Source organism: Lycorma delicatula, chromosome 9 (assembly GCF_047948215.1).
Source record: "Lycorma delicatula isolate Av1 chromosome 9, ASM4794821v1, whole genome shotgun sequence".
Classification (NCBI taxonomy): Eukaryota; Metazoa; Arthropoda; class Insecta; order Hemiptera; family Fulgoridae; genus Lycorma; species Lycorma delicatula.
Window position 1 is genome coordinate 31,575,298 of NC_134463.1, and position 16,816 is coordinate 31,592,113.

Sequence of the window (16,816 nt, forward strand, 5' to 3'; positions counted from 1 at the left end):
TAAACTATATTATTAAAAAAAATCGCTTATTTAAAAATATTATCATTACAAGAATTAATATTATTAACAAATTAAATAAGGTTCTTATTTTAAAATATACATAGCATAATACAAAGTAAAACTTTACATACTATTAATCCTTTACTTTTAGTAATAAAATCCTTTCTTACCTTACCAAAAAAAAAAAATTACAGATAAAAACTTCTCTTTTTTATTATTTTTTTTTGTGGTATATGTTTAACATATTCTGCATCATAGTACCCCTTTCTATATACATCACTATCATTCCGTAATTACCTACTAACTTTGTTCTTTTGTTTTTGTGAGTAACTGATGACAATTATCATGTAACAACTCAACTTATTAAAATTATACTTGAAAAGTGAGTTTTGTTATTTACTAAGTAATGGTTTTTGTTTTTACTCACTCTTCACTGTATACATATTTTTATGCATTTTATTGTAAAACAGAATGCAGAACAATGAATATTATGTTATACATATTATTACAATAGACACTTTTACTGCAATTTCTGACATACTTTCATCCTATTGTTGCTCATTTATGACAAATATTTTGCTGAAAAAGTTACTAACAAAAACTGACAAAGATGATATACGTGTTAGAATTTTTAAACAATTAAAAAAGTGGATATATATATATATATATATAATATATATACACATAAATGCAGCAGTAAAATAATCTATACATTACCAGATATCTTAATCTATCTCCTATTAATTAAATTATTTGAGAGTGGAAGAACTGAGTAAATTCTCATAATATAAAGAGATATTAGAATTAATAACAATAAGAAAATGAATTCTCAGTAATATAATCATTCCTTAAAAATACAATTAAAATGTGTGAGATACTGCATAAAGTCTGATCACAGGACTATAACTATAGCAATTGTATTTTGGATGGTAGGAGAAATTTACATATTATTAAAATGAAAAACAGGCTAGCAACATGCCAAATATTTGGTTCCAGGGTTACAGTTCAAGTCAAACTTCACATGAAAACTTATATTTCTATATATTAATTTATCGTTACAATATATTCCATGTTTACAACAATTACTTTATTTATTTAATGAACTAAATTTATTGTTTAATAATAATAATAATAATAATAATAATAATAATAATAATAATAATAATAAAAATTAAAAAAAACATTATTTTACCAATCATTATATCTTGCAAGAATCATTCAAATAAAACATAATTATATTCCTAAAATAATTTTTCTTTTCAATAAAGAAATACCCGCTACATATTTTTCTTTTAAACTTATACAAATAAAATACTTAATAATAAATAATAAGTCAATCTCTATATAAACACTAAAAATAATAAGTAATGCAAATTATAATGTAAAAATAAATGATATAATAAAAAAAATTACTCTACTTACATGATTTATCTTAAAAATTAATGTATACAAATAAATTAAAAATAATAAAAAAATGTGTTTTCCATTGAAAATTGTTAACTTAACAGTTGAAGATTTAAGTTTTCACCAGAACTTTTTGTATTCGATTGCAACCATTCAATTATTTGTTTATAATTATTATGATACCAATCGACATTTGTTTCTACATTTTCAATAACTTGCTCAACAACTTTACTGACGGATTCCAAATCAGCCCTTTGTTCTCTAGCAAATTCTTTTAACTATAAACAAAAAAAGACACCAATAAATTTGTTTTATACATAATGTTGGTTTATTTTCTTAAAGGTATTTTTTATATAACTGAAAACTTGTTTGTGTGAATGGGAAAAGCTATGGAATGGAGAAGAGAGACTTGAGAGGATTGAATGGAATGGAAGTGAGGAGAATGTTCAGTGTGGACATACAGTCATCATTTCATTAATTTTTTTATCTGAATAACGCACTGTGTCTTGTTAATTTATTTTTATTTTTTTTGTAAATTCAATTGTATATATTCATAAATTAAAGTTAATAAAATGTGTGATGTAACTTTGCTTCTACCAGCCTTATTAATAAATTGAAAAATAACTATTATAAATTAATTATATATGCGCTGTACTCTAATTATGATATTTTTTTTTAATTTATAAAAAAATGTTTTATATACACATATAACAACCATTATAAAAAAGTGAATTTACATTGGTTTCGTAACACAAGAGAAACTTATCTTTGCACTTTACACATATTAGCTGCACTTGTGCAACAAGCATTACTTCCTTAACACATTGCAGTTTTTTCAACCATCAGAACTCGAGACAGATTATTATTTAATAGGTTTATGATAAATTTTCAAGAAATTGACAGTGTATATACATTGACATATTAAGCATATCGATCTCATAACAATGGTGACTGACAGAAAATGACAAGGTGTGAGGGTCAATAAGTTTTGGAATGTTTATAGTAGAGGAATCAAACTACAAATAGCAGCACCTGTTGCTTGGTGTATCATTTTGTTCTCCTGTTACATTCCAGTGTACATTACATTTCAGCCACCTCTTATATGTATACACAGGTGGAATTAGAAGACCAAGCTTTATCTGATAAGCACTTCAGCTTCACATCAATTTTTTATACAGTCAAGTAATAGGAAACCAACAACACATTATCTCCCCCATACTTAGCAATGATCCAATTAGATACCAATACCAATTAAAAATACTGGGGAAGAAGGGGTCAAGAATAAATAATGGTTAATGGAAAGATATGATTTTTCAGCAGAGGGACTATGAAATAAGAAAAATAAACCTTTTTAAAGGAATGCTCCAAAGTCTTTCCAGATAAAAGATTCCTACCCAGAATGGGAGCAAAAAGATCAAATGATTTTTTTACCAACTAAAATGTACAGATTTTTTCCCTCCAAATAGGAAATAACTATTAACTTTATTATCTGAGACATAATCTTTATTAAGGAAAATTCTTGCCCAACTCTAAAATTAAGTGGATGTGGGGTAACCAAGTGAACAATAAAGTTTACAACCAGATCCCCACTGCAGCATCATTTCAGTAATTCCAGTAGAATTACAATGAAATATTACTTCCCAGAATCCATTTGTTGATTAAAAATATAAATTAATTTATTTCTTTAATTAATTCTGATCATAATAATACTAACAATAAATACAAAATAATCAACATTCGGCTACTTACATTTCTTAATTCATGTTTATTGTTCATTCTTGTAGTTGAAACTCTTAAAAGTGTATTTAAAGTAAACATTGAGGATCCAAAACTATAAAATAAAATAAAAATATATTAATGTAAATAAAAATACATCAGAACATTCTCTAAGTATTTAACTTTTATATATGATTAGAAGTAAAAAGTAAAACTGCAATTTTAAAAGTAAATTTTAAAATTTGATAATTGGGTCATCCCACTTCTATCTTAGTAGCATGATCACCATTTCATTTCCTGATCATGTCTACATCATACTCATAATTTCAACAGTTATTTGTATACATCATCTTTCTATTAATTAGATATTGTTTGATTGTTGTAATTTCAAGATCTGCTAATTAGCATGATGAAATATGATAAAGTTTTAAAATATCTAAAAACCTTTAATGACTCACTTTCAAAATTACATTTAAATATTGCTTTCAGATATATTCTTTTTGAAGTTAATTATATATTTCCTTCATCATTGCAGTTATTGATGACACTGGTGTTAATTGTATCCATTTTCAAAAGATTAAGAAATACCTTTAGTATTTGTATAAATAATACATTTGATTTTTGTTGGCTGTATTCATTTTATTATCAACACAGGTATATTTATAATAAAGTAAAATAAGAAGGGGATGAAAAAATGTGATAAGAAATTAGGGCAACTCAGCCCTTATTGGTCTTCCAACAGGGAAATTTAATAGTTAAAGATATTAAAGGGATTATAAGTGATGAATAAGTTCTACTATGGATTAACTGGTGAATTAAATTGGTGGGATTGGGAAGCAAGCTGGGAAGAAGTAAGCACAACTGCTTCTAAGTATATGAGTTATTAGAACTAGGAAGGAAATGCCAATAGTAGAAAGGAGACTTGTATTTATTTGTTATTCATATTTATCTGTTTATTGTTCAATGGCCGGAACAGTTCAGCTCAACAGTTGTAATTTATCTAGCTTGTCTAAAAATCTGTTGAATGAAAATCCATTAGCTAACTGACATCATGAGATCTTTTTATGTAGATCTTGTTATGTTCTTTACAAACCAGGAGTTAATAATAATTGATTATACTGGTGGAAAATCAGAGTTTATTTTTTTCCAAAATGATATATAATATGCTTATTATAAAAAGCACTTTTATGTTAATTTTCCAATTGTCCTTAATAGTGTCTACTTTAGATAATATAACAGCCTAATAATATAATATTCATTTAGCACTTTTCTGTTCATCTTCAAGGATATCATAAACTCCCTTGGAGTTCAGGGATTCACTGCTATCAGGGATAGGTAATAGCACAATTTCTTGCAGGATAAATAACTTAAGACAGTTTGTATATAGAGTAAATATATATAATATTATCATATATATATATATGTATGCAGAAAAAATTGATAATATCCTGTGTTGAAATCATGTAATTTAGTTTTATAACATAATGATCATATTAAATTATCATTAAGTAAATAATATTAATTTTATAACTTACTAGTCATTTATTAATGGCCAATGATCACGTATGAAATTAAAGACAATAGGTTGACCAATTACATTACTTGACACAGCAGCAAATACACTTGTTGCATCCTGCTTTCTAATACCAGAATTAGGTAACATTGCCCAGCTTATATATCTGAAATGTATGCAAATCATTAACAAATTTTCAAATTAAAATCTTATCACTGTTAAAATCTTTGGAAAAGAAGAGTGGTATTTTAAGTTATAGGAAAACAGCAGATGGACAAAGAAATTCAGCGGTGATATATATTTCAGTTGTCACATGCAATAATAATGTTTTACTATAGATCAATGTGCAAAAAAAAGTGGAGAGACAATAGTTATTAGTGTAGAATACTCTGATAGCAGATTTAAAATAATGGACAGGAATGAATCCAACTGTATTATTTCAAATTATTACACTTTAAATAGAATTTGGATGACAAATATAATAGTCAGGAATTTGGAGAAAGAAGAAACTTTGTAGAATAAATAACAGAAGTCAAGAATGTGATAGTTGGGTGAGCAAAGAAAGTGGAGGAAGAAAGATACATGATATAGAAGTGTAAGAAGAAGATCAAGGAATGTACAGCTGATGGGAATGGAAGTATATATTCAGGGGTAGAGGAGTAGACAAGAGAAGATATCTCAACAAAAGTGAGATACAATTGAATTAAATTCATGATCATAGAGATCAAGAACAATCTAAACAGTGCATACATTACTCATTTACCCACAAAATAAAAATTCAACCAGACATTATCAAACTTAAAAATGTCAGTTGTGATGTTCTGGACAAAAAGAGAATTTTGCTGAGAGAATGCAAGGCAACTGATACAAAATATCTTAATCTCTATGTTGACTACTGCTTACCTTTTTTAGATTCACTCTTATTGTACTGGTCCTTTAAAGTACCAGTAAAATAAGTTTTGACGATGGAGTGGTTCTGAAATGCATCCACAAGTGAAAGAAAAAGTTTAAGTAAAAGAATGAAAGATAAGCAGTACTCATAGAAACTACAGCGACCTTAGCAGAAAAGATAATAGTAATTATTATCATAATAATAACAAAAATCTTAATTTCATTGTGAAACACTGAAAGATAAATTTGGTATTAAATCTGACTAATTTTTTGCACAACAATCATGATCATACACCAAATACTTATTATTTATAAGCTTATAATTATAATTAAGTTCATTATTTATTTAAAACTGAACTAACTGGTGTTTATGTAATAACTATTGTTGAAAACGAAATTAAATACATCTATGCCATCTAGCTTAGTTGATTTTTAAAAAATAATTTTTTTTAACAATTTCTAGTGTACTGCTTATTAAAAACCATCATAAATATAAAAAAAGGTATGGCAGTTTAGTAAAAACAAATGTTTTATGAGCAGAGGGAACACTTACACTAAATTTTGAAAAGTTTTACAGTTGAAGATGTTTTATATTTTGCATGCCTTAATTTTTATCTCTTGAAACAGTACTAGAATTATCTCTTGAGTCACCGTAATTATGTCCAAGAACAGTAAGATATTATGGCCCAGATATACCAGAGAAAAATAGAAGTTTCCTATTGCCTTATATACTAAGGCATTTGACATTTCACTGAGGCATATCGAGATTTCACTCTGTTTCTCTAATGTATTATAAATGAGGTAAGTATATATCAACAATTTTTTCATATGTAAGAAATTTCAAGACTATCTGGGATTCAAGTTCATATCTTTTCAGCTAAAAGGTGAAGTATTGCTTTTTCATAAAGTTTGCTTATAGTGCAAGTTGCATTATAATCGGCTCAGTTATATTGCTGTAATGTAAACAACATTAAGAAACAATAATTAAGATCATTTTTAATAACATATAACATTAAAAGAGGATCCTCTTAGTAGAATATCTATCAGATTCAATTTATACTCATAGAATATTTTATTAATTCATGATAAACATGACTATTTTGTTTACCGTGTCAACATCCATGGTTCTCTAGTGCAACCCATAGCATTAAGTAAAAGACTTTTTTCTGAACCAACATTTGATTTAAGATAACGCTGCCATGCAAAATCCCATTCTGCTTGTCCTCCAACTCTTAATGCAGTACAGTACACTGTTGCTTTTAAATTTGGTGATATGCTGGAAAAAACAACATTAAATTTATATTATTACAAAATATAATTTAAATCTTACATTAATACAAAAATCTAACTTGCTGTCTAAGAAAAAAATTCTAGATGCATTGAATAGTGTGTTTGATTCTAGTGCATTGGATAGTGTATACGTGTGTGTGTATATATATAATGTATAGACATAGTTTTTTGATTTGTATAAAGGATTGTAGAAAATACGTGATTAGTATACAATAAGTATAAATATTCTTAAAACTACAGCTAGTATACTGAATTTTAGCAGTAGATTATTGTAAAAGATATCATATATTTATAAACAAAAGATGTTGAAAGAAATTTATAACTTTTCAGAATCTTTAGAATTTCTTACTTCTGCCAAAGACTACAATATTATAGCAACTTTCTATTTTAAAAAAAAATATTTATAATTGTTTTTAATGCAGTGTAATTAATTATTTGGTATAACCTAGAAAAATAATATTTTACTCACCCTTAAACCTATTAACTCTAGTTTTCATTAAATAACACTTTTTATCGAATCAAGGCTTTGTGTTTTGAACCCCTGCTTTTAAAATTCAGATTTCATTCAATAATTTCTACTCTAGCAAACTCTCTCCCACCAGTAACACACTTCAAAATGTGTATTAAAATCATTAGAAATTTAACCTATCAAAAATAATATTTCACCCATCCTTATACTTATTTTCAAAATTACTCTTCCACCATTAAAGTTACCTTCAGTTCCGTTACATAATTAAGAGCTAAGAAGTCATACCACAATAATCCAATACTGATTTTCCATTAGCATAATATGAATGTAAACTACACTACATAACACTGGTCACTTCCATTTAAAACAGTTTTCAAAAATGCCCTTTAAGTATCACCCTCTCTTATTTTTTCACTAAGTACATCCAAACACCCGTAGGGGGAAGACACCCACCTTGTGACATTACAGGTCGCCACTCTACCCGCTCCATTCTAAGCCCTGAGGGGCTTTACCAGAGGTCATCTTTAGACCCTCTAACTGATTACATCTCACAGTCATCAGCCAGGCCTCAGTCGGGATGCCACAGATATAAATGCCTCGGCAGACATTTAGATCAGTAAAATACAGATAAAATTTTGCCTTCACAAAGGCCTCAAATGGACATCTTCACATCCAACCCAACATGATTCCCTCAAACTAACTAAATGACTGGAAGCGCGAACCTCATGCAAGGGAAACGTAACCTAATTCTGGTCCACGCAGGAGCTGCGGACAAACCCTTGCACTCCCACCCGGTCCCATCATGGAGTCTCGTGCGGCATTACCAAGTCACAATCAGGGAGTTCCACTGCCAGAATGAAGCCATGCCTCCAGTTGCACAGGCTACCATACCCCGGCAGAGTGGCCAGCCCTGCCAGCAGGAGCCCCAAATCAAATCACAAACAATACCCAATATAAATGTGGCACGATGCCAATGCACCTACCTCCAACTAATCAAATGCCTAGGCCAGAACCTGGGATCCTACCATAATCAAATACCTCAATTAAAATACTGTCAAGTATACCTTTTCATACCTAAAATTACCTACAAATAATAGGAAAAATATTCATTACTGGTTTAAATCTCCAATTGTAACATTAAAATCACAGCCTTGCCGCTGTAACAAGTTATAGCCTGAAATACTTGTCATCTAATTGTAATGTAAATACTTAAAACCCCTCATTAGGACCACATTTTACAATTCTCCCTATAAATTTCAGCTTTTTTAAAAATCACAGAACAAAACGTCATCAAAATAACAATGGTCTTGAACATACAATTATAAGGTTGTAGCAAGCTTCAGCCTTTCTCTTTATGTTAAGCTTTCTTTTAGGTACCTGTATTATTTTAAACTTACTGGATTGCACTAACTTTAATTCTTGCACTATCAAAAGCTATATATTTATATATGATGATATCATTAAAGTTATGTTCTTCCAAATCATCCGTTTTTTTAATGTCTTTAGAATTTTCTAAAAAATTATTCTACTAAGCATGAAGGGCATCATAACCTAAGCATCATACCTCTATATATTCAAAACATTTCATGTTATTCACTTTCTTCCTCTTTGACACTTTTTTAAAACATTATTTCCATTAAGTGAATTACTAGACCCCCATGATGGTTTTGATAACCCATCACCAAGCTAATGAGGAAAATTCCATAATACCTTCAACCAAACAAGATGTTTCTTCACCCTTCTGCTCTAATTAATTTTCCTGATCAATTATTCCTAATTCTTATATTAAATAGTTAATATTATTACGATTTTAACCATATTAAATCACTACATTTATTAATTTCTTCCTCTTTTTCCTTTGTTGGACAAATTATTAACTATGCTGATTTTCTGTAATTTTAACATCTTTTCTTTACTCAAAACTTTTCATTTGTAGAAGAGTGAAACAAAAATAGTACTTAAAAACACACTAGTGCTTTTTTTACTTAGCTTCTTTACCAAAACCATGCACTCATCCAGAATAACACTATCTACTTGCAAGAATAAATTTAACTCCATTTCCAACAGATTTTTTTTGTCCTCTGTGATGATCAATATTAAATAAAACAACTTCTATTATGGTCTCTGACTTCAAGGTATATTTATATCAATATAATTTTCCAGCTAACTCATTTATGATCGCTAGTTGACCCCTCAATTATTTTACTGCATTCCACAACAATGGCTTGAAAATTTTTTAACTTCTTTAGATCCCATTTTGTTTCTTTAATATCATTCTTCACAATCAATTGTCATATTCGCTTTTCTCAACCCAAATTTAGTAAGATTTGACTCATGAATTGAAGGAAACATTCAAAAAAAAATTTTTTGTTGGGCAGTGTTACCATTTGTTTGGGAAATTGAACGAATTTTTGAGTGGCAAGCAATTCACAGGTGATTATGAACTTAAAAATGGTGTTAATCAGTGGCTAAATGGACCGCTGGCAGAAGAATACGATGAGGGTATATTGAAGCTGGTGTATTGCAATGATAAAGGTCTTAATTCATGTGGCAATTATATAGAGAAGGAGTATAAAGTATGTAATTTAATGTAAGGTATGTAATTTAAGAGAAATAAAAAATAAAGTTTACAGAATAAATTTTTTTACAATGAAACAGTCTTTACTTTAGAGATAACCTCTCATAAATACTGTGTTTTAAAGCTGGAAAGGTTAAGTTATTATTATGCTATGTTAATCTTGTGTTATGACTAAGCTTCTTCTGTAAATAAAGGCACGGTCTAGTCTTTTTGCATAACAAAAGTTAGTGAAAAATCAAAATCTAGATCAAGATATTGCTTGATCTAAATTGATAAAAAAATACCCTCCACTATGTACAACTTCAGATATCATAATATCTTATACCAAACATGTGAAAGACAATTTTATTTTTATTTTTGGGAGTATAAAATATTTTCTCATAGTTGTTTCTGAAAGCTTTATTAATCTATTTTCTTTATTATATTCAAAGAGACTCTCCAGATGTATATTACTGAACAAGCAGTATTCATTTTATAAGAAGCATATTCAGTGCTTATATGACACATTACAAAACTTACAATACGATAATGAAAAAACACTAAAACACTAATCACTGAATACCAAATTAAAACAAAGGAGAACAAATAATATCAAAATTTGATAGTTATTTAATTAATTATGGTATTTAGGTGATCAGTTACTTAATGGGTTTTACATCTATCACCAAGACTTAAACTGGTGTTAACGGACATACTCAGCTTGTAAATCATTATTTCCATTTACACATACTATTTTCATGTGTACAATTTCATTATTTTCAATACATACAGCTCAATAATGTTATTTGTTACAATTTATACGGATATATTACAATAATAATAAAAATTACATAATAAATTATTCTTACGGATTATTTTTATCAGGATGTGGTGAACTACGCCAATTCTGGAACTGTGTTACTGCATTACGTACGCAATCTTCATGTCCAAGAGCACAAGCCCACTTTAGCACTTCGACTCTTTTGTACACACGTAACTGACTGTCACTTAAGCTGTCCATAAATCCCGTATCTTCATATAGTACAGTCATCAACTCCAACAGGTATGCCTAGAAGCACAGTCCTATAACACATCTGGAGCAATGTATAAAATAACTGTTACTAAGAGGGTAATAACCCAATAAAAACTTAATCAACTGTTATTCCATAATCAATTTTCACTAAATTCTTAATATGAGAAGTTTTTTTATAAGTTATCCAATTCTTAAAATGAAAATTTTTATATGAAATTACCTAGATATTTCAGCTATCTATACTAGATGTCAAGTAATATATTTTCTTATAAAATACTAGATAAACCCTATTATTTTTGTAAGTTTGTAACCAATTACTTCAACATGTAAGTTTTTCTTAAAACAGATGACTTTCAAGCCTGAATGTTTATGTCAGAATATTATTAAATCTTAAGAACAATATACATCTACAACAAAAAACAATGCGTATATTTATGAAGGTACACATATAATCTGATCTAATGGTTAACATTTTTATTTAGTGCAAGTGACGAGCAGCATTTGTGAAGAAAAACTACATTAACTTTTTAGGGAATGAGTGATTTTTTTATAGAATAATTTTGTTATGATGCTTGTCTCACCAATAACCAATTAAACCATTAATATCTAATAGCATTATAAAGGTAATTTATAATGGACATTGTATAAAATGGGTAAAAATATTAAACAATTGAAAATAAAAAAAAAAAAACTAGATTGAAAGATATTAACTAAAATTAAAATGTTTGAAGAGAAACCAACCCAAAAGCTAGAAATAAATAAATGTACTGTAACAGCAGAAACTGTTCTGAATGATGTACTGGAATGAGCATTGAAAATCTTGTTGGCTAATAGAATAGTTAACTAGTTTTTGCAACCAATCTTCTGGCAACACTGATTTAGAAAAAAAGATGGTTCAGAGGCAAATGAAGTTTACTAAAGGCAATTTAAAAACAATCAAAATTTATGAAAAGTGAAAGTTCCAGATATCAAAATTCAAGCAATTTAATAATGCAACTTAACTGCATGAACTAGCAGCCATATACTAGTATTGGTATATTTGGTTTTAATTTATAAGACTGTAATATAGTAGACCATTTAAAAGGCCAATATTATTAAATTATGCAGTAATTTAATTATTAGTAATGATAAATTATAAAATTAGGCATGTAAAAGTAGATAAATTACTTTTTAATACTTCTATTTTAAAGTAGAAAAAAGTTGAGGTTAGAAAAGTTAAATTAAGTTAAATCCCAAATAATGTTAAATAAAAAATTTTACTTTATTTGGATGAATACTGAGCATGCCTAACATCAAAGTATAGCAAATTATTGAAACAAAGTGTTTAAATTCCAGAAAATAGGTTCACTTTTACCTTGAAATTATTGTTTAGTAGAGGTATGTTCATTAGATAATAATTATAAATAAACAAATTTTTAATCTATATAAATAAGTACTGAAATGCCAATTTATTTTAACTTTCTTTTGTAAAAATTAATAGATATTTAAACAAAAACCACAGGAAATTAATATAATATAATATATGTATTATATTTTTAATTTAATATGTAATTAACTTTATATATATATTTTTATATTTATTTATCTATTTTAGGTAGATTTCTTAAGAAAGCTATTTATTGTAATGGGAACCATGATTTGACTTCCGGAAAATTTCAACATATCTTCGCATTTCACATCCCTCAGACGCCAAAACTACTGTCAGCTCAAAAGTTTATAGATACATTTATATATATCTATATATAAATATATACATCACTTTCATGTGGACATGATAACTGTTGCAATTTTTCACCAATCACTTTTAAATTGTTCCTTAAAAATAACTCGTCCCAAAATGTTGGTTGATTTCATTAAGGGCCAAAATCGGACCATTGGGGTGCAAAAAAAAGGGGAGGGGCTTTGTCAAAAAAACAAAATATCACTATAACTTTTTTATTGAGTAAAATATAGGATTTTTTAGTTTCTACTATTCTTTGGATAAGTAAAGGCATAAATCTTATGTAAGTAAAGTTTTTTGATATCACCAACCACTGGCCCAGGGGGTGAAAAAAATGGGGTTTTGAAAACAAAAAAATCATACCTCCCTTAATAAGCACAGTATTGAATCCGTTTAAAGTGGTTATTAGCCTCTAAACATTACCTAAAACTTTTGTCTGAAACAATTTTTGATATGACCAACCCTTATTTATGGCAAAAAATGTTACTGCAATTATAAGAGGATGGGGCTTATTATACGCTAAAAACATGTGAAACTTTTTTTCACAAGCAACCATTGTCGTATTGAGTAAATTTGAAGTTTTTCTTAACTTTAAGGTGGAAATCTTTTGTATCCCTACTTAGCACTGGTGAAATCTACCTCCACTTTCTGGAGTGCCAAAAGGGATTTTATATAAATATATATATATACTCATAATTTAAATGATCAAAATGATTTTATGAAACCACTTATATCACAATAAATAACACTTAATTGTCATGGAAAACGTCCACTTAGGATGTTGCAATATACAGTTTACTTTCTACGAAACAAAGAAACCATACAACTTTATAAGAAAAAAATGCATGTTACAGTTAATCAACATGTTTTTTCAACAAGAACTTTAAATTTTATATCAGTGATATAGTGGTGAAATATACCAACACAAATTATTTATACTTATCTGAATAAAATTTGTATTTATAACTTTTATACTTATTAAGCAGTTACACAAGGAATTCCACAGTTTAAAATATCCATGCATGTAGAGCCACACACAGCATTTGGGTAAGGAAGAAGCTAAAACAGAAGTATCATCCACATACTGGTCTCCATAATTAGAGGATTAAAACCTTAAAATTATGTAACCTGATCTCCATAAGGTATAACTTCTTTTAGTATAAAAATTTCGCTATCTTTTATTATCACATGTGCTATTAATTACATTTTTAACTCTTCAATATGTGATGCTATTTATTCATAATACAATACATGCACGGAATAAAATTCCAGAGCTTAAATGATTTAAAAAATCTTAACTTCTAATACTATCACATAAACAATTAATAAACACATTATTTGATTATTTATCACTCAATTGTAGAATTTAAAGATAAAATCTGGCCTGATGTCATTGTTTGACTTAACGTAAAATTATACTGCCACTTAAGACTAAATTTTAAATTCACTTTATTTTTCAAGTCTGTTAATTATAATTATTGAATAATATAATTTAATGATTATATATAAATAGATTACTGGTTTTCATTTTTACTTTCCTGTTTAGCATTATAGCAAAGCTATAGCTATAGAAGGGAAAGTATTGTAATTTGGGCATATGCGGTTTTCACCGGATCTTGACGTATTAACATCTACGTAACCCAAAAAACTGGATGGAAATTTTACTGATGTTCCTAAGTACGTGTGTGTTCGGTGTCACACTATAAATCACCTTGTATCTCCAGAACTACTGGACTGATTTTGATCAAACTTGGTCAGATTACTTCTATATATCGGGCAATGATGGCATTACATTTTCAACTTAAAAGGTCAAGGGGGTGAAGCTGTAGAGCAAGGTCACCCTCAATATCTCGAGATTTCACCTAATTAAGGTCTTATTTTTCTTCAGCACATTGTTAACAATTAAAAAATAATAATATTTGCAAAAAAAGATTTTTGTAAAATCATACACCCACACCAAAAAATGCTCTAAACTAGTGGCTAAGTGGGTGGGTATACTGCGTCAATATAGTTCCCCTGTCACTACAAGGAGTGCTAATGTGGTAATGACGTGAAAAATTAAGTTGTATGTGTAAGCCATATGAAAGTCCTACAACTGTTGTCAGCTTTTTGCAGTAATATTATTATTGCAGGTTTAAAAGTTTACAAATAAAATTTATTAGATTATGCATGGTAGCAATTATTAAACATTTACATGTATGAAAATCTATCTAAACTTCCAAATGGAAAAAAAAAATTCAAATGGTGCTCACAACACAAATGAGGTACAATTTTTCTGTTAATACTTCTCCATAATAATTTTCAGTTATTTAATATTTTTATACATTAAATCTTCTGAAAAGTAATAATTCTATATGGAAAATTTTTTGAATTATAAATAAATTTCTGTATAAGAAAAAATGAATTAATTAATACCTTAAATCTATCATACACACTAGTCTTGCATAGCATACTATCAAGATAATCAAATGCTGTAAACGCTGATTTCCAAGGAAAATATTCCAATTCAGAAGAAAGATATTTTGTAAGATTAAATGCCATAGAATAATTAAGTACACCAGCACGTGCAAGATTCAGTGCATCATCAATTAATTGAGCCCTGTTTATTACCCCTAAAAAAAAGTAAAAGATTCAATTAGTATTCATAAATTTATAATAACTTATTTTTTTTATTAACTATTTAATTTACCAGTTAGTATTCGATTGTTTTTCTTTTAATAAGTAAAAATATCTCATAATTAATCTAATTCTCCTTTTTTTCATAACTAACTGTGATCTTGCTTTGTTTTTTTTGCCCTAACTACCTTGGAATAATATTTTTTTATCCGAGTAAATTCTATTTTACTGAGCATGACTGAAAAGATAGTCGAGGAATTTGCTCTTAGATATTAGTAGTAGTAATGAACTATAATGGTAAAGTTATGAATACAGATCTTGTCCTCACTTCTACAGCAATCATCTCTTCTCAACAATAACAATCTTTCTATTTTGAGATTTACAGCCATCAACTGCTGTAGTCATTAGCCCAATAACAATTTTGACTTTCACTTTTTTTTAAAAAGGTGAAAGCTGGTTTGATATACCAGGAGGTACTAATCTCTTGATTTTCATTTCTTTGAAACAGTTAAAAATGCAACTAATATGAATGTTAAAATCACTAAGCATAGTGCAATCATGACAAATGTACTATAAGTATATGCCATAATTTATCATTTTCTACAGAATTGGGTACACTAATTTACTTTTTTTCATTAACTTCTTACATTGCTTTCTTCATATCACTGTCTTCTTAAATTGTAACTGCTATAACTACAGCAGTAGATAAATCTCTAAAAAGAAATATTGTTATTGTTGAGAAGAGATGGTTGCTGTAGAAGTGAGGACAAGTTCTGTAAGTCATAATTTTACCTTCAGAATTCATTACTACTACTAGTAATATCTAAGAACAAGTTCCTTGAATATTTTTCAAGTTGTGTTTAGTAAAATAGAATTTACTAAGATAAAAAAAATTATTCCATGGTAGTTATGACAAATTATTATTTTAAAATTCTGATCTACACTTTATAATAATAAACAAAAATATAAATACACATATCTATCTGATAAGTATTATATGATAATTTAAATATATGTTACTTTTTTATACCAACACACATTCAGAACCAGCAGTAGATGGAAAACTGGTTGGAAAAATAAATAAAATGAATAATTTGTTTAAAAATAAAACTTACCAATTTCTTTGAATTTTGTACTATCTAACAGTTGTTGTGTAAGTAATTCCCAGTTTTTAGTATCATAATTGATACGATAGAAACCTGTAAAAAATTAAATAATTAAAATATACTATCAATTTAGTTAGTTAATATATTTAGGTAAAATCTGATACAATTAAAAAACTACACAAAAAATTGTATACAACGTGTGTTCAAAGAGTAACAAGAATTTTGAAATTTTGCAGGTTGTATTAAACTGATTCTCAGGAATTTTTCATTGTTGTATTGGTAAACATGTCTGAAAAGTAACTGTATATTTTTAGTCATATTGGATGTTTAGTCTGTGTCAGCTGTGAAAAGGATAAGAGATGTTTTGGAACGATCTGTGATTTTCTATTTGTATAAATAATGGATCAGAGAATTTGTAATAAATTTTGCTATACGAATGAAATAAAGTGCAGCAATGTTTTAAAAATGTTAAATATAGCTTTTGATGAGTGTTATGAATAA

At 27.8% G+C, this 16,816-nt stretch overlaps 1 protein-coding gene across 1 annotated transcript in view; it reads right to left on the reverse strand.

The window, feature by feature from the left end:
• The window catches only part of LOC142329724 (aminopeptidase N-like), a 340,765-nt gene that overhangs the window by 462 nt on the left and 323,487 nt on the right, over nucleotides 1–16,816 (reverse strand). Inside the window, exons 10-16 of the mRNA XM_075374459.1 lie at nucleotides 16,325–16,408; nucleotides 15,009–15,205; nucleotides 10,710–10,909; nucleotides 6,633–6,800; nucleotides 4,656–4,799; nucleotides 3,154–3,235; nucleotides 1–1,682 (exon numbers count right to left, since the gene is read on the reverse strand). The exon at nucleotides 1–1,682 is cut by the window's left edge and continues 462 nt beyond it. Coding sequence (XP_075230574.1) covers nucleotides 1,497–1,682; nucleotides 3,154–3,235; nucleotides 4,656–4,799; nucleotides 6,633–6,800; nucleotides 10,710–10,909; nucleotides 15,009–15,205; nucleotides 16,325–16,408 — 1,061 coding nt within the window. The 3' untranslated portion in view covers nucleotides 1–1,496. The remainder of the gene's footprint in view (nucleotides 1,683–3,153; nucleotides 3,236–4,655; nucleotides 4,800–6,632; nucleotides 6,801–10,709; nucleotides 10,910–15,008; nucleotides 15,206–16,324; nucleotides 16,409–16,816) is intronic.